Raw genomic sequence first — 27,578 nt, forward strand, 5'->3', positions numbered from 1 at the left:
GTGTGAAATAAGTCATGACTTGACAGTGCCATGAGCTAAAACTTAAAGCTGTCCAAAACTTTTAGCTGTGAGCTTGTAATTACACAGTTGTGAGTGCTGATGTAGTAACTGAGGTGGCAGACTCTTAATGTCCTGAATTTTCCCTCCTGTTTACTGATATCTTCCCTGCAGCTTTGTTCAGGCTCACCTGGTGCTACTAAAGCAGACAAAATATGCTTGTGTAAAATGAAATATGTGAAAACAGTTCATCTCACTTATCTCAAAAGAACATAACTAAATCAGCAAAATTTCAGATTTGTGTAAAATCAGAGGTCAGGGATATACAAATGTTGGTATCTCATAAGTATACATGCAGGAATGAACTAATATGTCCCTCTGAATCAATTTTTTAAAAACCGGTATTATTAGCCTTTAAACAATTCCCGTGCAAACAGTTTACTTATTGAGGTAATTGGGAAATACCCATAGTTGTTTTTTGACACCTCTTTAATACATTCAAGGCTGGAGACCTGCTGTATTTAGCTGTCTTTTAATCTGAGTTTTGTGTTCACACACAAGTGTGTGAAATCTGCTCTTATGTCTCTGATTTTTGGAACTGAGAACCATATGGTATCTTGGTTTTGCATTTCTTAGGTCTTCTTAATTGTGCCTGCATAGCAATTAGGCTTGTGCATAAATTTGAGAAAATAACACATTCATTTGTTCTTAATGTGTAAAGTACACTGAGAATTCATTTCAGCTTTCACAATAACCATAAAAAGCATTCAGAACAGGACAATTTGGGTTACAGTTACTACATACTTAATTTGACCCTTTAAGGCTTGCTTTATTTTTTTTTTGGTCTTTTGTTATGAAATGGCAAGACACAGGATGTCCAATTCATCCAGTGAAGGGGGTTAAATTATGTCTTTGTGCACTGATCCAGCAAAGCACTTGGCATTGTGCTTATATCCCATTTGAACTCAATGAGATCACTTATGTTTTAGAAGAAGTGTGTGCTTTTAAGTGTTTTACTGAATAGGGGTGAAATTATTCCCAAAGTCAAGCATGTGCTTAAGTCCTTGGCAGAACTGAATTAGTTAATATCCATGAGTTTGCACAAGAAAAATTGAACCTTGTAGCCTGCTTGTTTAGAAGATCCTTTTTTTAAGTTCCACTTGAGTTTGACGGGCTCTGAGAGAATGTCATTGTGCAGTAAGTCAGATCCTGTGATGTGTCTTTCAATGGAATTAAAAAACAAATTGAGATGACTTTAGGACTCATCCTCATTCAGACATGGTTTTATAACCAAACTTCTCTTTTCAATTTTTGTCTCTTATTAACTTTTTAAATGGATTTTACATTTCTGCTTTTTTTTTTTCTTCTTTAACTCTCAGTTCTAGGCATTTATCTTCTCTCTAGGTTGAGAGGTGAGCTGAATTTCTTCTTTGAGTTTCTGAGCAGTTGTCTATCTCCCATAGGCATCTCTCCTGTTGAGGGAGAGGTCTCAAAATCACTCACTCTGAATTGACATTAGGGGTTATTTCTGCCATCATTTCTCCATTCCTGTTGGCATCCTTGCTGACCAAATTTTCTGTTCTATGTATTTGTTGATCCTTTGTGTACAGTAAAATTGTTGAAGGCAAAATGTTGACTACAAATTTGTGTCGCTTAGATGTGAGGAAACATGTTGTAAAGAAATAGCAATTTGTTTTCCTAGCAAACTTGTAGGCATGGTGTAGTTATCTGTGCTTTCCGTCGTCCCAGCCAGGAGGCAGAAGACCAATGGATTGCACCCTGCTAAGAAGTTAATTATTTGATTGGACTTCTAGGACTGGCATAAAGCACCCACTCTTGTAAAAGTGCTGTCACTTAATGTCCCTGATGTTTCAGGGAATCAGACTAGCTTTGGGAGTTATATTTGGTGATGAAGGGGAGCAAATGATACCAGCTTGGACATAATGATGGATTCTGATTAAAGCCTTTTAGAAGCTGTACAGTGGTTAACAGTGACAAAGCACACCAGACATCCAGGAACATACAGTAAAAAAATTCTTATATCTAAGGACTCCAAAATCTAAACATGAAGTTAAAATACTTATTAGGTTAAAATATTCCTGGTATCATAATTCTGGTGAGAGGGATAGGTTTTTATGGGTCCCTTGGTTACAGAGCAGGTCACTAAGTAGGGGAAATGCAGCTGATGGCTTCAAAGACCTTTACTTTTCCACTTAAACACCTGGATATTTATGTAATACTTGGAATAAATTGAAACTGTGATATACCACCTTTTTGTAGACTTTTCTGTGTTGAACTTGGGTTGAAAACTAACATTAATGGAAGTTTGTGTTGACTTGTGATTACAAGCTGTGAAGTGCCAGATAATTGGGTTCTTAAATCCAGAGAAACAAATTAAATTAGGCTTTCATTTTTTCTGGAATCCTTAGGAGCTTCCAGGATGATTTTGTTCTCTTCAGGCAGCTCTGAGTTTTCAAGCTTTCTTTTCAGGTTTTCTTTTATTGCTTTCTGTGCTTGCTTTGTGGGCTCACTTTATGCTTAGACTTTGTTAACCTAGAGTTTTCATAAAAAATGCAGGTCTTTGCAGCGTGTGTGTAAACTTTTACACATGGTTCCAGGCATTATTATGGCACTTGTTTATCTTCAAGTGTGCAATACTCAATGCTACATAAGTGTGAGCCACTGTGTTTTAAAGTTTTATTAACAACTTGCAATTAGAATTTAAGTATATGAATATATTGAGTTGTCTAGAGTGTTCTTCTCTTTCATTGTTTTTAATAGCAAGAAGACAGATACAAATGAGTGTGATAAATTTAATCTAGAAATAATATAATTTGAATATTAAAAAAGGGGTATTGCCTGAGTCTTTGCTAAGGTTCACGGAAGTCCTAGGTAGAACATGATAAGTATAACGATTTAGTTTTAAATGTAGTGTATTTGATTCCTAAAAATGTATTCTTCTTATTAGTAGTGTCCAGTGGAGTACATTAGCATGTAAAGAAATGCAAGCAGTTAGTTGGCAATTAAAATAATGAAATGACACAGTATTGAGGATAGTAATTATGAATGTATTCAATATTCATCCCCATGAGGCACACATCTTATGTGTGGTAAAAACTGCAGGGAACAGGAATCATGTGGTTCCCTTTCATTAGAGTTAGTAAGCTGGGAGTAGCTTGCCTGGAAGTTTTCAGTCAATCTGAATCCTCAGTCTGGGTGTTAACAGTTCATTTTGCATCACCAGATTTCTTTCAAGGCATGAGTTGGGAATTGGTCTTTTCTGTTGAACTTAGAGAAATTTGGAAGAGAGCTGCTATATTATTTTGTGGTAATGCAGTCAACAGCTGCAACAGTGATATACTACAATTACCTTTTTATTGATCAAAGGCCAATCTGTAAATTAAACTGCTTAGTGTTTAGTTTTCACAGTTTAATGAATAATAATAGCCCCAGATATGTTGTATTTTTAAAATCCTTTCACTCAAAAGCACATACTTTCAAGACATGAATGGTCCTGTTGACTTCAATGGGACATAAATGCAGTGGATCCCTTGTAAGAGTTTTTAGCACACTGCCTTTTTGGCTGTGAGGACATGAGGTAAACCATGGATCTGTCTGTCTCAGTGGTCTGTTTTTAATGTAGCTCTAAGCAGACATGTAGGGAGAAACTGGAATGGAACACAGGTATATGGCTCTTCAGAACTGCATGATTAATTTGCTAGGATTTTATTAATTTTCATTGTAATCTATTAAGGGATTCTGTCCTTGGTCAGCATATTAAAAAAAAGACAGAAAACCTTGCTTCCATCTGCTTAAATTACGAGTTTGTGTGCCGGGAGTGATTGGATCATGCACGTCCAAGTGTTGCTTTCACAAGAGTTAATGAAGAATTGCAGATGAGATGATTGAGGCTTATAAGGATGAAAGGCCAAATGATTTAAACCAGCATGATCCACTCATCAAAGCCTGTTGAATTTACAGCAGATGAGGATTTGGTCCTTTTTAATGTGACATTAAGGTCACACACTGAACCAGTGACAGAGGTAATAAATGATCCCAACCCTTGTTGTCACTGTGGTTGCCATATACACAGCAGAGGCAGGCAGCACTTGAGACTGAAAAGGAGCCAGACTGGGAAACGTGCAGGAAGCTTTATAATAAAAGTAAATTGCTGCTGACATTGGAGCTGTGATTCAGGAAGGTAAGAGGAATAGAGAGAGCACTGAACAAATTGTAGCTCTGCTGGGACTGCACAGTGCTGAGACATTTGTGAGGTGGTTACTTGAAGTCAGCAAGAGAAGCAGATTTAAGAAGGAGCACATTAAAGCTGAATTTGGGCTACTAACTGTGCAAATCAAATGGATTATGCTTTAGAGTTCCTTATGATGTCTTATGGTCTTGTGAGACAGCAGAATATTTTCAGGAAGCTGTTTGTTTTTTGGTGTGTGGTTGTTTTTGTGTTTTTGGGGTTTTTTGGGTGAGGTGGGGGGAGGCAGCACTGATAGAGATGCTTTGAATGCCTTTGGAAGTAGTAGCCAATATTGGTGCTTTGCTTCACTATGCCAACAATTTTTATGCACTGAGCAGCACAGAGCTAGGGCTGTGTTATTCTGGGTATTTTCCTTGTGAGAATACCAACTGTCTTGTGCAGTAGTGATCTGTTCCACTCAAATTCCAGAGCAAATAGTTGGCAAGAATTCTCTTCCTCTCTTTGTGTCCTGGGCTGAGGCAAATGCTAGATCTGCTGGTTTTCCATGTGCTCTAGTAGGCATCTTACACCTATTTTTCATGCATGAAAGAAAAAAATACCCTTGATTGTCTGTAGGCTTTCCCTTTTAGTCAAAGCACAGCCAAAAGTCAAATTGCTGTCTATATATAAACACATCCTGTGTTTATGACTAAATACTATTATTTAGTCATAAACACATCCTGTGTTTATGACTAAATACTATTATTTAGTGTGAAGTCCAAATATAATTATTTTCCTTAGAATGTTGTTCAGACATGCTTTTCTGCTATCTCTAAGCACTGTAAAAACACAACTGTGGGCATTAAGAATGGGAGTGAGAGGAGAGAAAAATATGAGGGAAGAAGGATTGCATCCTATTGAATCCTTCCGTGTCCCCAGACTGCTATCTCTGTGTCCACCCAAGATATCTCAAAATTAGTCCATTTCTCCCTGTCCCTTCATGGTATAACTACCATGTGTACTCAGGGATCTGTGTAAGTCCACTTCACTTGTTAAAAGTGAATAATTCATTGTGTGCAAGCATATTTGGGGAAGATAATTGGGGAAGTTGATGCTATGGCATTTGAATCACAAAGCAAGCTCATGCTCTTTGATGCTTGCACTTCCAGGTTATTACTTGTAATTGTTTCTAATTAAACTGTTAAATATTGTGAATACCAGATGCTGTAAGAAATGCAATGTACACTTTTCCAGAATCCAGATGAGTGACAGGTGAGAGAGGGATGGTTTCTTCTCTGTTGGAAAAGCAACACAACACACCAAAATGTGAATGGGACTGCTTCTTCTTCTGCGTATAGTCCTTATCATATTTCTGGCCTTTCTTATGTCTGATTGTTGAATGGGTGAAAGTTCATCTTCTTCACACAATCAGTTTTTTTGCTAGTAGCTTATCCCAGCTCTTACTGAAGAACAACTGGCTGCTAGGTAGATGTAAAAACGAAGAATAATATTGGTTGGTTCCCTTCTGTTATTTTGTGATTATACTGAAGTTCTTTGAGATAACCTTTGCTGTGATACAGAGACATTTGAAATAGGGCGTAGCTCAAATGTGAGAGAACTGTGGCCCCTAGGTTTCTAAAGATCAGTTACCCTGGTTCTCCTTTATTACAGCCACAGTTCACATGGTGGAAGTGGGATAAATTTACATACCCAGTGATAATAAATGATAGAATGAGTTGTGTGTAACTTGTCTTATGTTTTTCTTCTGGCTCACTTAAAGTCAAAAGGGGATATATAGATCACTTACCTAGAGTTGTTGTCTTGGAATGATTATTGCACTTACAATTTAATCACAACACTGGGAATAGCAGTTATGGATATATGAAATCACAGTCTTCAACTGGTACATGACGTGTCAGAATGGGAGATGGGCTTATGATGTGTTTGTGTAGCTTTAGACTTCTTTATTGCAAATTTATCTGCTTGTTTCCTCTCTCATTTCCTGAAAGCAGAGGAGTATTTGAAAATAAAGGTAGGCCTGAGCTGCAGAATGCTGGAAACTGAAAGAAATCTCATCTCTTGCCTTAGGGTAACTGAGTGTTTGGATTCTGTGTTTTTGGTTTTGGTTTCTTTTTTAGTGTTTTTGTTTTGTTTTCCAGATATATAAAAGCTTCTCCTAGGTACATAAAAGCTTTTTTTGCCCAATTAGTTTTTCAGTGCAGAGGGGAATAAGACTGGAGTTGTACATGTGTGCATATGTAGACATAGATAACTTTTAAAGGTCTGGTACCCTGTGTTAGGTGCTCCTCAGTTGTTTATAGAAACTGTTCATAAAAACTAACCTCCAATCAGGTGTGGATGTGGTAGGAGTTTACAAAATTTCACTGTGAGAATGATGACTGTGGCTGCTGTTCCACAGAATACACTCTGTAGCTCTGTACCATGCTGCAAGGCTTACATGCACGAGAGAGGAAAAGGGAAGAGTGTTATTCACCAAAGCAAGTGGAGCTGTTGTGTATTAGGAGGAGTTTCACTCATTTAATTTGCAAACCTAGATTGTTTCAAACCCCCCTTTCCTTGCTAGTGCCTTTTAATTTGCAACCCCCCCCTTTCCTAGCTAGTGCCTTCTATTGTTCAGGCATTTGGCTTTGCTGGTGTTTTCAGTAAGATCCAATTAATTCAGTTACATTGTCCTTGGTAACTGCTAGAGCCCTGAGTATTTATCTGGTGTTTGTTTGCTTTTGTTGTAAATGTAAACTGATTTTTAATGGCTTTTTTAGACTCCTACATTGTGCTCATGGACAGGCATGATCACACACAGTGACCTCTGGGAGCTGTGCAGGTAAAACCAAGTCACAAACGTACTAGAGTAGAGAGACAAATAATATTAGAACTTTATTGAAGGCGGTAATGCTTAAATGCTGAGGGCAATACAGCGCTGGAATCCAAATGATGGAAGCTTAGCCTGTGGCTCCCACCCAAATTGTTATAATGTTGCCCCATGGACTGAAGGACTGCTCCTTACAAGTGTATCAGCTGCGTCAAGACTTCTGCTGACACACCGGCAATTAAAAATATTTATTTTCATGTAGATTTGTGGGTATTTGTAGTATCCTGGGGCAAATTTAATTTCTGTGTAAGGTTGGAGCCAGCTGGTCTATAAGAGACTGTGTCTGTGAGGTGGTCCTTGCCTCCTGCTGCATGGTAGCGCTCGTGTAAGGGATGGAGGCAGGATTTTCGCAGTGTGAGATGCACATCTTAGTCCTGTATGTTCTCCTTTATTGTAAAGTTCCCAGTTCTAAGCAATAAAGAAAATGTGTCATCATCCCTAAGCTATGAGTGAAGCCTAAAAATCTTCCAGATGCTTATTGATATTCTGCTCTGATTTAAGGTTTGAGGTGTTTCAGCCATGTGTCATGTCCTCTCCCAGTTTAAACTTTGATAGCTAATTCAATTTTCTTTCTTGTTTGGAAGATGTTGATTAATATTTCTAGGAATTGCATCTTTGAGGAGAACCTCTTTAGGAAAGCTTTGTTTAGAAAGCGTTGAGAGGTAGTAGCAGGTTGGTTTATGTTTATGGAGTGTTTGCACTCCCCTAGACACTACAGTGTTGAATAAACATATATTGTCTTTTCATATGTACTTGTAATTATAATAATGGTAAAATTCACAAATAATTTCAATTCCTAAATTTTGCCTCAAAGGCAGTAAGAAATGTAAAAGGCACAGACTGTTTCTTTTTCATATTTGCAGTAATTGAGAAAGTAGATACATGGCTCCATCTGCTGGGGTTCAAAACCAGAAGCGCAAGGAATTCCTATTTATTGAAAGCGCTGAGTTCTGGCACACTTGTGAGAGTAGCTGCTGAGTAGAAGCTGAAATAAAAAGTACTGCATTTTATTTTTCAGCTGGTGAATTGATGGAGTATGTTTCTCTGGAGATGTTGGTGTAATATTTTGACAATTTTGCCCGTCTTAAAACTTGTGGGTTTTTTCCCTGCTATTACATTCACTGTCTGAGAGTTGAGCAATTTGTCTCTTTTGACAAGATACAGTAATACATGCAATACAGAGCTGCTTGTATAATTTTTACCCTATGTGTTTTTTGTAGTCAGACAAATTCTGTAGGCAAGATAAAGGCCTGATATTGGGATGGTTCCTCCAAAGATCTCTTGTGGGGAAAGAATAAGACCAAACTATAAAAAACTTGACTTCTTGGTCTTCTCTGGCAATTAAGTATGTGACATTAAGATATTTTTGAGATTAATTTGCATTTTGCAATGTCTTGGTGCAGACCAACATGAAAGGAAGCTATTTCCATCTGATTAACTTTTAAAATTTCTATTAAGAGGGGAAATATTTTACTCACACTTGGTTTTCCATTTCCATTGGTCTGAGCACAGGAGCTCAGAAACTCTGAGCTGTAGCTTAGCTCTTGAGGAAGAGAATATTCTGAAATAATCCACTATTACTCTGCCTGCAATTGTTTTCAAAGCAGCTTTGTCATTTTCTGTCATTATAGCAAAATCTGTCTTGTGTAATGCCAGCTGCAAGAATATGCATCAAAAATCCATTCCATAAAAAGCAAAAATTGTCTGTCTTGTTCAGCACTGAGTAAACACTTCAGTTTCAGTAGAAACTGGACTTTGGAATTTGAAAGTATTACAAAGTAATGGCTGTGTACTTGATCAAGATTCAAACCTCCACACAGGATAGTATGCCTGTTTTCTTGAGTATTCTCATTATGTGCTAGCATATTTTGTCCTAAACAAGGAGCCTAAACAAAGGTATCTTTTTCTGCTCTTTTCTTTTTCCTCTGTTGAACGTTTTAAGAATGATGCCCATAGGGACAAGGATTTTAGATAAATAAAACTAATGGTTTTGCAGAGAAGATGTAGCTGGAGTGAATTTCACTCTGTAAGGGTTACTACTGTAAAGTTGCAAGTACAAATGCTTATGTTAAATGTGGAGACTGAAAGGAAACACCTCCTATATTAGTCATAACAGGACATATATGGCGGTTTATAACTCCTCTGCTGTAAACAAAAAATTAATGGAAGATCAGACTTCAGTAGTATCTGAAAATATTGCTTTCTTGAAATACTTGTTATTTTTCCTTGTGTGGCAAGTAGAAAAGTTGTCATTTTAACTTAATGCTAAACTTTGGCAGGTTAACAGTGCAAAACGTGTGTGTATGTAAATTAGATATAATTCTATTAAATCATTAATATTAAATATATTACTAGAAGATTCACAACATTAAAAGAGTGTATGCACATGGGTATGCATATATACAGGTATATTTGCACAACAGTGTATATATCAAGAAATATTCTCTAATAGCTATTGTAGACCTAGAAAGATTAGTGTATTGTACTTCGTATTTTATGGGTGAGGATTTCTGCTGTTTAGACAATTAGAGGAATGCTGACAGTTTGTGTTCTTCCTTCAAGAGACAGGAAAGGAGGAATCAACTGAATAAATACTATTTTGTTATCTGCTGTTAGAGGCAATGTATTCTATTAAAATTTATTACCACGTGGAAAGCCAAGGCTATGTTTATTCAGGGTCAGTCCTTATGAATAATCGCTTATTATTTAGACACAGTCTTTGTATTCCCAGTGCAAGTTACAGACTGTGCTTTTTGCTCAGTTTTCTTCTTCGTTCTGCTCTCAGCATGGAAAATTCTGTAGTTATAAACTAGGATGGCTTGTTCTTCAGTGAAATGACAATTTAAGCTGTGGGCAGGAGAGAGAACAGTGGCAGCAAATGTTTTATACACCCATAAAATGCCTATAGCAGTTTAAGGTATTTTAAAAGTACTTTTTTAATCTACTGCTATTGTAAAACTGCATTCTAAAGTGTTTTTTTTCCAGCAATTATGATCTCTCCTTAAAATACAGGAAAGAATCCTCACAATCTCTAAAAATCGCGTGTATGCTTAAATGTACCAGTAAGCCTCCAGGTAGAGATTCACTACAGCAAAGAAATCCCAACATAGTTACAGTCTTGAAGTGGTTAAAGAAGCCAGAGAAGCTTGAAGGGGAGGGATGAAGAGTTTGATGTGGCTTTCAAAAGCCCATTTTTGGTAGGCAGAGTTGTGGAGATGTGAACAAGCTGGGATAACACCAGCTAAATGCCAACTTTCACACCTGTCAGTGAAATGGAACAGCTGTCTGTGCTTCAGTTCACTTGTGGATGTAAAGTTTTTCTGGTAATGTTTTTCTATTTTTTTCTCAATTCGATTGGGTTGTCAGTCACAGAACCTGGGCGTTGTCTAGGTCGGGCTTTAGCTTGCCATCAGAGATCACCAATGACTTCTTGCAATTAGTGACTATTCCCAAGCTGTTTTTCTCATCCTGAACTACAAAATTGCTTATTGATTCCTGGTGCTTGTGAATAGTGCAGCTGCTTGGCACTGCATGTTCAGAGTGGAACTGTACATATAAAAAACTGTAACATTAAAAAAATGTTAACAGCAGAAAAGTACAGTTCAATCTCCAGTCAGAAACAGTCTTTGAACTTGTTACCCTTTCTTTCACAGTGATGTAACATATATGTAGTTTTATTAATACTTAAATATTCTGTTTCCATTTCTGTATATTTGTGTGTATGTATACACTACTTAAATGTATACATTGCTCACAGGTACTTGCTGAACCACATAACACGTATTAAATTGCTCATTAGGTGAATTACTTTGTTTTTGCACTTGACATACAAACATTGTCTAGACAGCTGACATGGGGTTTGTTTTTATGTGCTGAATGCTAATAGCTCAGGAAGTTACATAGGGGTATAATTCCTACAGCATCATGTTCCTGTGATTATATATTATGTGTTTTTATTGCTGTCTCTCTGTGGTCCTGATTTTCACAGTGGTAGTTAATTATAACGAGAACAAAAAGATGATAGAACTGGTATATATTTCATGAAGATTAATATTCTTCCAGTACATCTACAGTGCTGATCAAAATAAGTTTTACTTTAATATTTATAAAAAAGGGCCAAGTGCCTGTGCATGGAAGCACTTCTCCCTAATTTCAAAAACCATGAAAAATTAGCTAATTATAAGCAAATAGGCTGTGAGAGAATTTCAGAGAAGTGTTCAAAAGAAACATGACAGTTAAAATCTAGAAACATGATCCCATATTTTGACAGTCAATTCCTTGAACTTACAGTTCTTTAGGAAGAATTTTTGGTGTTGCATATTGTGGCTGGACTGCAATGCCATCATTTTCTGTACTGCAAAATGTTACAGCCTTTAACAGAAGCACATAAAGTAATTGAAATCCAACTGGAAGTTCTGTGAAGATTGAAAAATCGAAATCCTCTTCTTTCATGCAAAAATCTGAGTATTTAGAAATTCAAAATAATTACTTGTTCCACTCATGATCATGAAAAATCAACTATCTTCTAAGAATGCTTACACTTTATAAGACTTTAAAAACAAGGACGTTTGGATGATATGTTTATATATCTCTTGGCATTTAGATTTTATACCATTACCTTTTGCAACAGTATAAAATACTGTTGTACAGTATTGTATATAAAATTGTATCTTTTGTCAGTAGAATGTTTTAAGTGACATGTTTGCTCAGTTTTCAGTACTGGCTATTGAACATGACTTTGAAATGCTAGAAGTCTTCGGTAATGTGCATGCAACAAATTGATGTTGACATCTCATGTATTTAGGCTGACTGACAAATCTGTTTGAGTGGTCTTTGAGACTGAATAATTTATCTTCTTTCTCCCATCTCTTTGTTTTTCTGTCATCCCAGGTTATTTTATTGGCTGTGAAGAACCACGGACCCTCTGTGCCCTGATGGGGGACTCAGGATCCAGACGATCGACTCTTGTATCTCGGTTGCCAATATTCAGGAGAAGTGTTAGCCGGAGACACGACTCCCTTCCTTCCTCGCCTTCTTCTGCCAATGCCATTGGTGTCCACACCTCCTCCCCATCCAGCACCAACTCCAGCTCAGGGAGCACAGGAAAGCGCCGGAGCATTTTCCGCACTCCTTCCATTAGCTTCCATAACAAGAAAGGGAGTGAGCAGAAGCCTGACTCAGCGAGTCAGAATGTTAACGTCTCAAATGGTGCCCAGTCCTCTCTTAGCACTTTTCACAAACTCAGCTTAGACGAGCACATAAAAAGCAGAGGAAGGCATTCAGTTGGCTTTGGCAGCTCACGTAACAAGAAGATAACAAGGTCTTTGACAGACGATTTTGAAAAGGGAAAGGAGCCCTCAGCTAATAAGAATGTTTTTATCAATTGCATAAGCTCTGGGAAGAATGAGGGTGATGATTCGGGCTTTGCAGAAGAGCGGAGCCGATACTCTGTCAAACAGTCCACACGAAAACTTCTCACTAAGTCTTTTTCATCACACTACAGATTTTCCAAACCAGTTCCGGAGAGTCAATCAGTTTCCTCTGTGCAGCAGCCCAGGTGCTTGCTGGAAGTTAAATCCTACGTGGAGAGTGAGCCTGTGATGGCCAGGTCGTCTCCTCCGTGCTCGGCTGAGACGACGGAGTGCATGGGCAGCTCCCTGCAGTCCCCGCTGCTCTCGGCTGACCTCACGGCTGCCCAGACCCCCTCGGACTTCATCGCTCTCACTGAGGACTCTGTTTCAGAGGCTGATGCCCTGCTCAGCAGTGGGCCTGGGGCACTGCTCGCAGAGGATTTTGGCCACGATGTCTCTACCTCTCAGGTCTTCTTTAATCCTGCTGCTGCTCCTGTGAGGGAGAGAGAGAGTGTGCAAAGTGCTGGCCATTCTGTTGGTGTATCTCCTGTGAGTCATGCAAGCTCGTGCAGTGTGGAGTCCAGTACCTTATTCAAAACCTCAGTTGCTAATCAAACAAAAGTACTGTTGCAAGCCAATGGACTGCATATTAATGATGCCAGGCACATAGAAAAAATTAACTCAGAAAATGCACATTTAGAAACCTTGATGTTAGAGCGTAGTGAAGAACCAGTGACGCGCTCTCCAAAGGCACAGGGGTTGAGTGGCAGCAGAGATGAAAGCACTCCATCCAAGCACATGAAAAACACAATTCCTGTAGTGGAGTCAGACTCTGTTCCATGTTCTGAACCTCAATCCTTTATAACACAACAGGGTTATGAACCAAACCATTCTAAAGGTATGTTTCATGGTCTTTTCCTTTTTGAGTTTGGTGGGTTTTGGGTGGGCTGGCCTCATTTCTTCTATAATGACTGTTTTGTCATAGAATGTTTTTTAGAGAACTATGAAGTTCAGAAAGTAGAAATTGTGTCCTCCTCCAGAACTGTAGGAATTAAAGGAAAAGTCTGTGGTTTTTTTGAGTTTGTGTTTTAAAGTTTGCAAAAACCCATCAGCATTGTTGATTAATAGATAATAGCTTTGCTTAATAGAAAATGAATTAAGAATGCAGCTTGTGTTGGAGCTTGAAGCTAGGATTCTGGGATTGAGACCGGGCTATTTTGGACTTCAGCCATGGGATTGCATAATTTGGGATGGGAATGTCACCAGAGACTACCATGTTCTTGTAGTCTGATTATGGGAAATAATGCAGTTTATTTTATATTGATCTGGGTTTAGAAATTTATAGTCTTGCTTTCTCTATTCAACTGATGTTATAGAGTAGCTCAAAGTGGATATTTTGTCAAAGTATGAAATATCCTATTTGTGCTTCCATCTGAAATAAGTGTTCAAATTCTCATTTTGTTATCTATGAAACTGAGGGAGTTAATATTACCATTTAAATTTCACACTGGGTCTTTAGTTTATGAAGAGTAATTTGGAAATACTAACAAGATTAAGTGGCAAGACTGTGCCTAGAAATCCCAATCTATAGAGATACAGATAAGTAAGGCACCAGGCCCTTGAGTGAAGGACGCCTGTCAGAAGACATTTATCACTGACAGTTGATTTTCTCGAGCCAGCTTAATGACTGGTGCTTTCTTGCTTAATCCTGAGGCTGTATGTGGTGGTCCAAAATTTGAGAGTTAACAAGACAGCATTTGTAGTGATTGTATTAGAAGATAAATGATGGTAAGTATAAACTCATATAAATTCACACCCATCATTTTGCTTGGATATTTATCTAGGCATGTGGATTATAAGCAATCAAAAGCAATCTTGCTTTTTGAATTATTAGTCGCTGCTAGGCTTGGTTGGATATCTTGTACATAAATGGCAATAGAAAGTCAAATTAATCCACTGAATTAGCTTTCACCAGAGGGCTCCTCTTTCACTCAGAACCTCAGTCACTTTGGGGAAAAAAAATATTCCCATTTATCTATATTACTGGTCCTGAACACTCAGTTTGTCTTCCTTGCCACATTGTCGCATCTGTAAATAGCTCTTATTTCAGAATCTGTCTTGCAAGAGTGTACTGCAGAGCACTAAGTGAGCAGTTTGGAGGGATGTTTAGAAATACCCCCTGCATTTCAAACTCATGCATTGGCAATTTGATATTTAGTCTGTATTTCACTAAAGCAGCTTAAGGGAGTTGAAATTGTGATACAGATGTTTTTGTAAATTGGATTCATGTTCACAGAAACACTAGAGCTAGTACTGCACTATATAAAAGTTGTTGATTAATTGTTCTGTTTTTTAGTACTGTTCAAAATACTTTTTTTTCTGGTGTTGTGTAGAATGTATTTCAAATTAGCAATTCCCAGGTGTATGAAGGAGCCAGTGAAAATAAGACAAAGTCCTGCCATATGAAATGAGTCAAATACAGAAAAAGCTTACATGGCAATCAGTAAGATATGGTTATAAGTACTTATGCCTGTTGCAAACAGACTGGTTTGAACATTTGGTTTTCTAAAACAGTATTTAAATCTAGATGTGAATACAAAATACTTCTATGCATTTTCTTGGGTAATAGATATTTTCTCTTCTGTACCTGGTCTCATAGCTGATATCATTATAGATACCACTATGAATGTGAAATGAGTCAAATACAGAAAAAGCTTACATGGCAATCAGTAAGATATGGTTATAAGTACTTATACCTGTTACAAACAGACTGGTTTGAACATTTGGTTTTCTAAAACAGTATTTAAATCTAGATGTGAATACAAAATACTTCTATGCGTTTTCTTTGGTAATAGATATTTTCTCTTCTGTACCTGGTCTCATAGCTGATATCATTATAGATACCACTGTGAATGTGACATTAATGTATGAGCAGGTTTGATGTGCCATGTATTTCTTAGCATACCTTTATGTGTTTTTATATGATACGGATTTTTTTGAGAACCTTTAGAGAAATGTCTCTCTTTTTGCAAAATGCAAAAGAAGGTAAGATTTTCTGTATGTGTGACATTTATTAGGCCACTACTCTTTTATCTGTCCCCATCTCTAAATTTTCCCTAATGTATCAAAGTGTATTTTTTCTCCTCTTTTCTGATGTGTTATTGTTTTAACTGGACTGGGACTTTGCCTACTGACTGCAGGCTGATGGAAGGTGCAGGTGTAAGGCTAAACTAGGAATGCTGAACAGAAATGGAAACCTGTCTTATGTGCATCCCTGTCTTATGCAGGGGTAATGAAGTTGTCACCTGGCCCTTCAAGACTGGACTTACTTGCCTTTGGGCCTAGGGTAAGGCAGGTTGGGTTTTGGCACCACTGGACAAGTGATAGTTTCTCTGGTAGATTTTATTTTCAGCAATTTGGAAGTATCCTATGATGAAGGGAGAAAGAAAAGGATGGAACAAAGAGTCTTTCTGGACTCTATGAGGTGCCCTAGACTGGGCTGTGGTGTGCTGAGCATGCCTGTCATTGGGGCTGACCACTGAACCGGGGCCCAGGTGACACCTTTATCTAGGTAAGCATGGTCTGCTTTCCACAGAACATTTCTCATGCGATTTCAGTGTAATTGTTTCAAGCAAAGCAGTGTTCTGATGAAGAAAATTGTTGTCGTCTTATTGTGAAAGTTCTCATACCTTCTCGGTGATTTCTCATGGGTAGCTTTTCACAGCACTGATTCCATCTCTCTTCACAGCAAAACCAACAAACTCCATGTCTCCTCACCCAGCTAACCCACTCTTTTGTAGCACTTGTCTTCTCATTGGACACAGCTGTGGCCTATTAAGGGTAGGCCTGTTCCTAATCCTTGGTGATTAGTACAGCTGCAGCTCCTCAGGTGTGAGACTACCTTCCGCACTAGCTTTATTTTCTTACATCCTATCCCACCACAGAAAATACTTGTAGAGAGCAGTTCCCTGTAACAATTGCTGATTGCTTCTCTCTTTGTAGTTGATATTGCCAACAGCCTCAGTCCATACCGGGAGGGCAGATTTGTTGAGAAACGCCTGAGGTCCTCTTCAGAAGGCACCGCTGGGGGCAGCCGGCTGATCATAAAACCAAAGGATGGAAATGCAGAAGAGCTTAACAGCCTAAGGAAGCAGAGAGCAAGCTCGTCCTCTTCCAAAATGAACAGCATGGTGAGTTTTATTCCCACATCCATAAGTTTGTATTTTTCTCTGATTGGCGTAGCTGTAGTGAGAAGCAGTGACTTTCCAAAATGAACAGCATGGTGAGTTTTATTCTCACATCCATAAGTTTGTGTTTTTCTCTGATTGGTGTAGCTGTAGTGAGAAGCAGTGACTTCACAAATAATAGTAATAAAGAGGGCAGTAGCTGTCTCAGGCTTCCAAAATGTGATCCAGGCTCAACTTCAGATATTAAAAGTATTTTTTTGCTGGGTGTTGTGCTGTGAAAAGGTTTGTGTACTTTGTGGGAAGAGTTTCTTGTTGATGTCTGTTAGTGATTTGCTTGTGTTTGGAGCTTTTTGTGTATCTCTGTTTTTGCAGGAAGTTTGCATGCAAATATCAGTGAATAACATGTAATTTTTCAAAGCCAGAAGGAACATGATGATATTTAAAGATGCTGTTTCACATAGGTATACAAAGCATTATGCAGGTGGAGTTCATGCCCTAAAATACTGGTTATCCTTGCTCAGGCCTATGAACCTTTTTGGGGTTGTTAGACCCAAGCTGTTAAGCAGATGTGTGTTTATTTAAATACTAGTTTGTGCTGATGCTATTGCACTTCCTTCTGTTTAGCTCCATATTAATGATGGAAATGGGAAGGTGTGACAATCCAGGAACAGCAGGAAGTAGGAAAAGTGTGGATGGGATTAGGTGGTAATCTGACCCCTTCTTTGTGTTTTGTTTATGAAATTGATGAGTTTTTTTTCCCCCACTGCTATTAGCAAGTTTGTCTCCATATCGACATGATTTGCTTATGCTTGTTGGTATTACAGTCATAATAGGACATCTAAAAGGACATCTAAAACAAGATGAGAGAGCATGCTCATGAGGGAAGGTAAAATTATTCCTACTTTTCCCCCAATACATATGGATATTACCTTCCCATCTTAAGAAAATAGAGCTTTTTTAGTAAAAAGTGAGGTTTAGGAAGTAAATCAAAACCGTCTCCTCCCCACAAAGAGCCCAAAAACAAAAGAAAAAAATTGCCTTTTCTGGAAGAAAAAAAAATTTTTTTGAATGGTCATAGTAATACATATTTGAACAGGAAAAATGCCTCTTCAAAATACTTGTCACAATCAATTTGTGTTTAACACCACAGTAGCAGATGGCTACCAATGAGTGATGCTAATGAAGAATAAATACTAGGTAAAGAATCGGTGTTACACAATACACAAAGTATTATAAAAAGCCTTATCTTTCTTAGGTGGCTAGAGCAACATGAGTCCCATGGCTGGCTGTATTCATGTTTTTCAGTTCTGGAGAAAAATGAACCACAGACATTTAAGGGATGGCAAATCCTTGGGGGAGAGCAGAGGCCCCTGTGGCAAGGGCAGCATTGCTGTGCAGTTCTGCTCTGAGGCACTGAGCGAGCGGCTGTGGCTGTGGCTGCTGATTTTCTGGCATCACCCAGATGTCTTGTGAAGCTGAAGAAGCTGTGTACTTGTATCTTTGCCCTTGTTTGTATTCTTTTTCTTGTTGGCAGGCAGTGTGAGCTGCTTCTGCTGAGGGACTGGGAGTGAGGAGCAGAAAGTCTCCCTGAAGGGGTGCGAGATTTTTCACAGGAGACAGGAAGTAAAAAAACCCAGCATCTGATAAATTCTTCTTTATCCTAAACATCTTGGTCAGCAGAGTATTCTTGCATAATTGCCAGTTAATTGTTTCGAAGATGAAAGGTAAAGGTTTGGATAGACTGACCTCCTGATTACTAGGAATATGTGTCAAACCTACAAACAAGACCACTGCTTCCCCTAAGAGTGGCCTTAACTAACTTGTGAGGTGCTGAAAGTAATTTATATTCCGGCTAAGACCAGTGCTGTTTGCAAATGAAATTTAGGGAACAAAAAAAATCTTTCAAAATAACTCTGCAAGCGTGCCTATTTCATGGTATTGTAAATAACGATGTGAAAGAAATGCTTGAGATGGATTGAATTGCCAGTTGTGTGTTTACAGAGCTGCTGTTCTTGCAGTGGCTGATTCCTGCTACAAGAGGGCACCGTTTCACCAGAAATGGTTTTGGATAGTGATCACTGCAATTCAGGATGTGTCTTTGAGCAGTTTCATGTTGTTAGTCTGTGCAGTATAATAGACCCTTTCCAAATGAGAAGTACTGATAGTGATGCAATTTAAAGAGATGGATATTGCTCTATAGACTCTGGTCATTCTAATGCTTTAACAATGAACTCATGAGTTAAAAATTTAAATCTTTTGATATAACATACAGACTAGTTAACTATGCTTCAGAAGGTTGGTAGAAATTATACTTTGCCTGCTGTTTATACCTAGGTGGTTCTTCTTTTCCAATGTGTAAGAGAGACAAAAGGAAAGAAAAATGTAAATTAGTACAGGCAAAAGACCTGAATGGTCTGAAATATGCAGTCCTGCAAGACCAATGGAAAGAATGTCAACCTGGATATTTGGTACAATGAAAATTAAATATACCACATTAAGAAAAATAAGATCACACCACCAAATCACTCTAAGCAAGTTCTTTAAGAGGCTTAGGAGGCAGAACAGCAGGGAAAACAAAAGCTTCATATGTAACAGAACTTGGAACTAGGAGAAAGTGAGATGTGTGTGAGCAACAGAACTATCTGTCACTTGTCATAGTAGTGGCTAATATGGAAAGGTGAGTATCTTGAATATCACATTTATCAGTACAGAGATAAAATATTAAATTTTTTAATGTATTACAGAGATTTTTAAATGCTAGCAAATTAAAGTCATTAAAACTGGATAGTTGTGAGGGATGATATGAATGGTAGTTACTGTGAATTACTTCAAATTCAAAGAAAAACTTGAGAGAATGGTGGGAGCACCTAGATCACACTGCCCAACTTCAAGGCATGAGCTACACTGTGCTGTATGCATACATGTGTTTTCACTCTGCATGTGTGCAGTGGATTACATTTGACCCTTGCAAATCTGCCCTTCTGCCTCTCTGCTGCTCTTTACAAGGAAAACAGTTATTTGTCTTTACATTTGCTCCCTTTCCCATGCCTGTCTATCAGCATATGTACTATTTAACTAAAAACCCCTTATTTCTCAACTTGTCTCAGTGGGTGAACACTGCAGGACTGTGTTTCTCTGGACACTCTTCAGCACAGTTTTCAGTTTCTCGTACTTGCATCTTCTCTAAATGTTGCCTGTTTTTTGCTTCTTAAATTCAGCTTCAACTTTTCACCTTTGCAGGTAAAAATGTTTGTGCTTGCCTTCAGTGCTGCATCATCAGCTTCCTTTGCCTGGAGCAAAGCAGCCTTGCCGACTTGTGCCAGCCCAATTAGAGCAGCACAACTTATTTTTCTGCATTGTTGCTTTGGCTGTGCCATTTCTTTCTTTGCATCTTTGCTGTGGTTCCTATATATTAGGTATAAAACCAAGGACCTTTGAGGCCTAAGGACATCCCTGCCTTTTCCCCCCGAGCTTTAACAGTGGCCCCGTTGCCAGGCTGTCGAACAATTGTATTCTTGTTTTCTCCCATGCTGCCTATCATGCACTTGGGTAGCTGCAGATACCTCAAAATTTGCTTCTTTTCCTTTCTAAATTTTCAGTTTAATTTTTTGCTTTGCATAAAGACAATTTTTCAAGATCCATGCTGGTACTATATTACTAAGGTTTTTACTGAGCTTTTTTTGCTTATCCATCCATTGCTGATGCTGAGCCAAAATCCCCCTTTTCTCACGCTTGTCCCATTCTTGTTAAGTGGGGATGCTCCAAGTACTGAGAATCTCAGTAAATGTACCTACAACATAAATTAGGACCAGTGAATGCAAAACCCAGTGTCACAATACAGGGCAGTACTTCATGGGCAGGAATTCAATTTGATAATGGAATTAGTTGAGTATGTTAGTTAAACATTAAATTGAAAAAAAAATTTACTAATTTAGTGTAGAGGGAGCCATCTGACATTTTGGGAATATAGAATAAAGGTAAGTGATTGACACAGAAATATGCTTGCAAAAGAGAGATTAACTGCAAGTATTTGAGACTCCTAGTGTGTCTGGAGGGAGCAGAAAGCCAAAGCAGAGGTCGCTAATAAAAGTATGTTATGGCCAGAACATCTGTGGTAATTATCTATTTAGCAGCTGCAGTCTAAATTAGGCTGGTGTCCTGGATGTTGTGTGTGGGTAACTCCACCTCAGTTGTGTTACCCAAGTGATTTGGGGTGGCTTAGTAGTTAATAGTCAGGCTTCTAGTATACTTCAGAAATGGTACTTAGAGTGATGTAGCTGTTTTCCAAACCACTGTATTCAAATCTCTTCCTGTATTTGGTATTGTACCTTATTATCAAGCATGCCAGTTTTAATCCAGTTGCTGCATCGAGACAGAAACAGCAGGGTGCTGTGCCCCCATGGACTTCAGTGAATGTACGTGAATAAGGGCTAAGATGTTTTTCATATTCCCCTTGCTTCTGCTGAGTTGTATGATATTTTGCTGATGTGTGATTAAGCAGAGTATGAATCAGACTAGGTTGGTTGCTAGTCTAGAGAGAATTTAAGTAACTTTCATATTTGTTTGAGGTTACTTTAACCTTGACCTTCTGGAAGCTGTGGTTTTTATGCAGTGTGTGGCTAATGTATGAGGTGGAAGCTGCAATTGAAAGTACTTGACTTGAATGAGTTCCAGAGTGACCAATTAGTAGATTTGAAAGTGAAGTTGAATGTGGCTGTTTTTTGTGACCCATAAATGTGACCTTTAAAGGCCTGAGAAAACCTTGTGGGGTACACTCCCTTCTACAGACTGGCATTAATTATTAATGTCTTAGCAGCCTGCCCTGGAAAGGCAGTGAATGAAATGTTAGAGGGAGGATCTGAGTGCTCAGGGCTTCAGTTGAGGTTGAAAAAAATCCTCAAACAAAACAGCCTTTTTCAGATATGCCAAGGCTGTTAGAAAAATGTGAACTAGGTAAGCAAGATGCACACAATTCTTTATTGTCTTCTGCACAACCTTCTTTACAACTACCAATGTTATGTGTGCTCAGAATAGCTACAACCTGCTTTTAACTTGCTTATAAGGGTGTATTATCTCTGGTATCTGTGGTGTTCATGAAAGCTTTGTCATAATGAAAATAGATGTGCTATTCTTTTTCTGTCACTGCATTATGGTATTTCTGCTTAATTCAAATTCATCTCTGCTATGCTGGGCTTCTCGAGGGGGAATATTTAGGAACATCAATTGTTACTGAGCTGTTCAAGCAAACCCTGTAAGGCAGTGGTTCACCCATCATGAGAAGAGGACTTGACAGCATTAATTTATAACTAGATTGATACTAAAGTAACAAAATTTTCCCTTTTGCAGTGAATGTGGCATATTGCTCCTTTCTGAAAAGAAACTGTGGAAGCCACTTAAAGTGAGAACTGTCAGGACTACTTTGGCTGAACAGTGCTATCCAGATAGAAGTAAACTGCTGACAATAGGTGCTTAGTAATTTGAGCCTTATATTTCTAATTTAGTGTGGAGAAAATGCCTTTCACATACTAATAGGATAAAAAAATGGAAGATAGGGATTTAAGCATTTTGACTGTGATTTTTAGGTCAACTGAACTAGAAGCTTTTTGGGTAACTACCCTGTGGGAAATTAATGTCTGTAGCGTAATGTGTGTTTCTTAACAAATGAAGGGCTTGTGAAAATCAGATTGCAGTTGTTAAACACTTGGAATTAATTCTTGAGATCAAGTAACTAACAGAAATTAATTTAGATGTGACTTAATGCTTATGCTGTGATGTTCTGTGCTCTTCTTTAAGGACGTAATCATGGCCCAGAAAAGGGTAAACTGTTAATCTAACATTGGAGTCATTATTTAAATTGAATTGAGTTATATTTATACAGGTAGAAGGTAGAGCTATTAGCAATTTTAAATCCCAGAATCATCATGGCAGTGGGGGGGGAGGCATTTGGTGTGTAGCAAAAATAGAACAAAATTAGTTCTTTCTGTGGTTATATGGGTTAACCGCAGTGGGTGAACTGCACCCCTCAGCCACTGGCTTACTCCCTCTGGCAGCATGAGGAAACGTGGAAGGGTAAAAGTGTGAAAACTTGCAGGCTGAGGTAAGGGCAGTTTAACAGGGAAGGCAAAAGCTGCACACACAAAGGAGTTCATTCAGTGGTTCCCAGGGGTGGACAGGTATCCATCCATCCATCACAAGGCTCTGTCACACCTTGTGGCTACTTGAGAGGATAAATGCCATGAGTGCAAACATTCCCCCTTCCTTCTTCCTTCCCAGCTGGAACTGCTGAGCCCAGCATCATATGGCTGGATCCCTTTAGTCGGGTGGGGTCAGCTGTACCAACTATGCCCCCTCCAAATTCTAGTGCACTCCCAGCCTCTTCAGTGGCAGGGCAGTGTGAGGAGCAGAAAAAGCCTTGACAACTGTGCAAGCCCTGCTCAGCAATAGCTGAATCACATCTTGCTGTGTTGGTAATGCTGATTTGGTCATAAATCCACAACATAGCACCATAAGAGCAAGTGGATGAAAAAATGTATCTCTTGCCCATCCAAACACAATACAAATTGGCCATCTGATATTTTTTCTGAAGACTTGGAGGAGTACTTACTCTAAGTGTTGTTTGAACTAATTTACAGGACACTGAACTTCTTAAACTATAGGTAGGTGTCCCCTGTAATGCATTGTGTTTAGTTTTCTGTTTTAATATTTTTCAGAAAAAACATAGCTATTTATTGAGACTCAAAATAGAAACTGCGGACAGTTGATGGATTTTTCTAACAAGACACACTTCTGTGCTAGTCTTACTACATCCCCAAATATTTTTGCCAGTTAATGTAAGAGGTAGCTTGTTCTGAAGCTGCTCATCATTTGGAGTTTATATTATCTTTATGGATTTCTTTTTCCAAAGGGAAAGATTTTTTTCTGCATAGAAGTATCTGATAATATGTTAAAATACACTGTAGTCATAAATATTGTTTAAATAGATAGATATGTTTGTCAAGCAAAATCAACTTGGCTATTTTTCTATTTTATGATGACTTTTACATTTTACTTTATGGTTCATTACCATATTTTCCATGTTCTGAATACAGGTGAGTGCTGCAGCAAGATTGTTATGCAATCTTCTTGAAGTAAACCACTCAGTCTGTTTGTGCATGTGGACTACTAAAATCTTTGTCACCACCTATAGTGCCACCACCAAAGCAGTAACTCATTTGTGGTGAAGATACCTTCTGCTCAGTGCCTGTCATGCTGTGGACCTGTGAGAGAGGTCAGGGATTTACCAAGGATGAAATAATCCTGTGAAAAATCTCATGAATGCTCCCTGCCAGCTCTCACAGTATGTTAATCAGTATTAGGAGAGAAACAGTTCTGATGCATGAAGGCGCCTTTGGGCATGATCTGGTCCAACACCTCTGCTCAAATGGGTGTCAGGGATGGAATCCCTGCACCCAGGGATGTGTGCAGCTGGATTTGGTGTCTCTGAGGGTGGGGACTACAGAGCCTCACTTGGCAGCCTGTCCAGGCGTTTATCCAGATTTATGGTTTAAAAAAAGAACAAAACTTTTGTTGGGTTTCTTGTATTTCACTTGCACTTCTCTATTCCCTGGGCAGCGCGAAGAGGAGTCTGACTCTGTCTTTATGACACCCGTGACCACCCTTGTGTGTCAGATACTCAAAGGCCTTTGATACTGGGAAGAGATGAGTCCAGTATTGAAGGACAGGGAGCAAAGAGAATTCTAAACAGAGCTCTCTTGACACTCCCATTGTGCTCCCAACTTGTTTGCTATGCCTGTGGGCTCTGCCCAGTCATTCTACCTGGAACTATGCTGTGTTGAGCAGAAATTGTAAAGTCACAGGAACTGGGATCATCCTCATGATGATCTGTGTATATGCACAGTCTCTTGTATTTCCCCATCCTACTTCATGGAGCAGGTGTGCCAGAGAAGGGAGGTGGTTTACAGGGAGTTCCTGTGATACCCAGTGATGGTGGGTGGGAAGTAGAAGTGTGAGAGAGGCCATTGGGACTCTAACAAGTGTTTAAAGAAAGAATTAGGAGAGATGAAGAGGCACCTGACATACTTAGCTTGCATACTGGGGTCTCTTCCTTGCAGAAGGACGGAGGTCAGGGGACCATGGAAGTTATCATTGGTGGAGACAGGTTAGAGGGTTATCTGAACTAGTGTGGCTGATCTAATGTCTGTGTTTTATTACACTTTATTTTTAAATAAAGGAGGGGCCTTCACGCGGTGAGTAATACTTAAGTAGAAACAGTTTTCTATCCAGTATTGGTAACTTCCGCAGAAAAAGAAGGTAAGTTACTTTAATTTATATTAATAATGTCTGCTATGCCCTAGAAGATTACAGTCATGTCTCTTATCTTGGGAGATGCCCTTAGCACAGGCAGTATTTTTGCAGCTGTGGTATCTATCTTCTTGGGTTAGCATATGCAAGTAATACATACAATAAGAAAACTGAAATATTTAGAGGACTTTTGTAAGGGAGACAGTTCATGGACAGCTAATTCACTGTACTTGAATTATGATTAGTGAATAGAAATCAGTGTCTTTGATTTATCATCCTGTAGGTCAGATGATTCATTGGTAGTTTGCACTCACTTATTTTTTATGAAAATAAAAACAGAAAATTGCCCTGGCTTTGTTCTTAGAGTGACTAGTTTTGCCCTTGTCCTTTCTTATGCACATAATTTCCTGCTGTGTGGGTCCCTCAAATAGTGTGTGCATAAATGGTTCTGTAGTGCAAGTTCTGGAATGCCTTACTATAAGCTGCCTGTTTGTATTCCTTTGCTCATGTGAGAATAAACTCAGAATAAATACAGTATTTTTTTCCCCAGGCTACAGCAATTCAGGGTAGGGTGCTTCTTCCAGGCCTTTGATCCCTTTGATTGATAAAAAGAAGGTAATGGGGTGAGAAATGGAAATTCTGTTGGGTCACTTGTTAGGTCGTTTATATATGCAGTCCTTCTTGTCTTGGCAGCGTGTTGCTGGAGGCAATACTAGATGAACCCCGGCTTAAGGATTTGGCAGGGGCTGGAAAACTAGCAATGGACCCTGAAGCTTGCCATTTAGAACAGGAGATTTTTCTGGTTTAAAGTCAAGTACATGCTAGCCCATGAAAGGCTCAGGATCGTGCTTTGTGATTTGATACCTGGAAATCAGGTTTGGGAATGTTTGTCTAGGTTCATTCCGCTTTTAATGAAGGAGTAGGCAACAGTATATCATTCAGGAAAGGAATGAAATGCTAAAACACATTTTGTTGCCCCGAGATAATTTTCTGTATTCATAGCATTCATTGACTAAAACTAATAAAATTAAATGAAATAACATAGACTGGTGAATAACTTAGTATCTATGTTGTAAAATTTTTTTTAACTCGCTGTGTAGATGTTTTCATGAACAAACTGCACACAACCCCCCAAACAGCATAAACTTTCCAAAACTATTACACTTATAATGTGTTTTGTATTTGAACTCTTGATAAAGTAACAAACACTCCATAATTTTGTTCTATGAGAGGCTTTTTGGACTTTGAAGAGTACTAGTGTTGGATAAATGTGTAAGGTTTATATTTGCATTAACAGTCTGGATAGCTGTTATGATTTGGAGCTGATTTGCAATCAGAGGAACTTTGGTACCTGAGAAGTAGTTGTTAGGAATAGGTGGAGCAATTAGTTGCACGACACAAAATGTCTTGTTTGAGACCAAAGAAAACCCGAGGAGGGAAATTAAGATGTTTAGTAACAGCCTGCTTTGGGATCTTGAATATCTGCAACAGCATAGCAAGTTTTAATCAATTGAGAGCTAATAGAAGGTTGTTCACCGAGGTCTGTTTCTGTTGCTTAGACAGGTATCTTGGATAGGAAGAAGGGCTTCAGTTTTTCTTACTTATTTGTTTTTTATTCATGTGTGTTTTAGGTTACTCCTACATACCCACCCTGTTAGGTCTGATGCTGTGGAACAGGCAGCACTGTAGCAGAATTCATCTCCTAAAAATGACTCCAACAAAATTCTTCACTGAATAACTTTTTTTTTTTTTTAGTATATCTAAGGAAATGAGGTTAGTTTTGACTGCTCCAAAAATCAGAAGTCTCTTGTCGTCTTTTTTTGGTATCTTTTAGTTGATAAAAGTAAAACCCAACAGTTTTGACTTAGTCACTCTAACCAAAATGATTAGATTCTAAGTGTTGGGAATATATTTTGAAGAAACTATCCCAAAATAAGCATTGTGAAACTTGTGATATGTGAAGCAACAGGAGTAAACAGTGAGAGGGAGCACTTATCTAAATGAAATTGCCTTTATAAATCTGTAGACTTGGCAGACAGTTATCCTGGAAGACTTTCATCTTTCTAAATTTGCCAGGTTTTGAAATCTGTCTCCTTACTGAAGTGGAGGAAGTGCAGTAGGGAAAATGAGAACCTGATCCAGAAAGCAGCAAGGAGGATAAAGGTCAGGACTTTCTGGAGACTGGGCTGTGTTGCCTTTAGAAAATGGGTGGGGTTATGAAGTGCTGATAAGAAGAGTTAAATGTATGAAAATTGTGATTTAGGATGGGATGGAGTTCACTGCAGGTGCTGTGGAAAAGGAAGAGATGAAGCATTGGGAAGGAAAAAAGTTCAGGAGAAAGTTTTGACTAGGAGATCTGAAAGTTAAGAGGATGGGAAGTAGTTCAGTTAAGGAAGCTGGGAAGATTGGAGAGGCTATCTATACTTTTATAAATTAGGCAGGAATTGAAGGAGAAGCTGGGAACTAACAAGGTCAAGAGCTTACAAAACTGGTTGTCAAGAGAAATTTGTAATCCTTTTGTTACCTGAAGCACTGAAGTTCAGGAGTTAGTTTTATCTTCTGTGATTATTCCCTATAGGGAACGTTGTTCAGAGGAAAATTCAGCAGCCAGTAAAGTAAGCATTGTTGGCACAAACCTGTCAGGCATTTCAGCTGGAAGAGGC

General features: G+C 38.6%; 1 protein-coding gene across 1 annotated transcript in view; it reads left to right on the forward strand.

Annotated features, from left to right (window-relative positions):
- The first annotated feature begins 11,968 nt into the window (after nucleotides 1–11,968).
- Nucleotides 11,969–27,578, forward strand: part of CCSER1 (coiled-coil serine rich protein 1) — a 538,753-nt gene continuing 523,143 nt past the window's right edge. Inside the window, exons 1-2 of the mRNA XM_005418130.2 lie at nucleotides 11,969–13,325; nucleotides 16,430–16,617. Coding sequence (XP_005418187.1) covers nucleotides 12,011–13,325; nucleotides 16,430–16,617 — 1,503 coding nt within the window. The 5' untranslated portion in view covers nucleotides 11,969–12,010. The remainder of the gene's footprint in view (nucleotides 13,326–16,429; nucleotides 16,618–27,578) is intronic.

Source organism: Geospiza fortis, unplaced genomic scaffold (genome assembly GCF_000277835.1).
Source record: "Geospiza fortis unplaced genomic scaffold, GeoFor_1.0 scaffold11, whole genome shotgun sequence".
Classification (NCBI taxonomy): Eukaryota; Metazoa; Chordata; class Aves; order Passeriformes; family Thraupidae; genus Geospiza; species Geospiza fortis.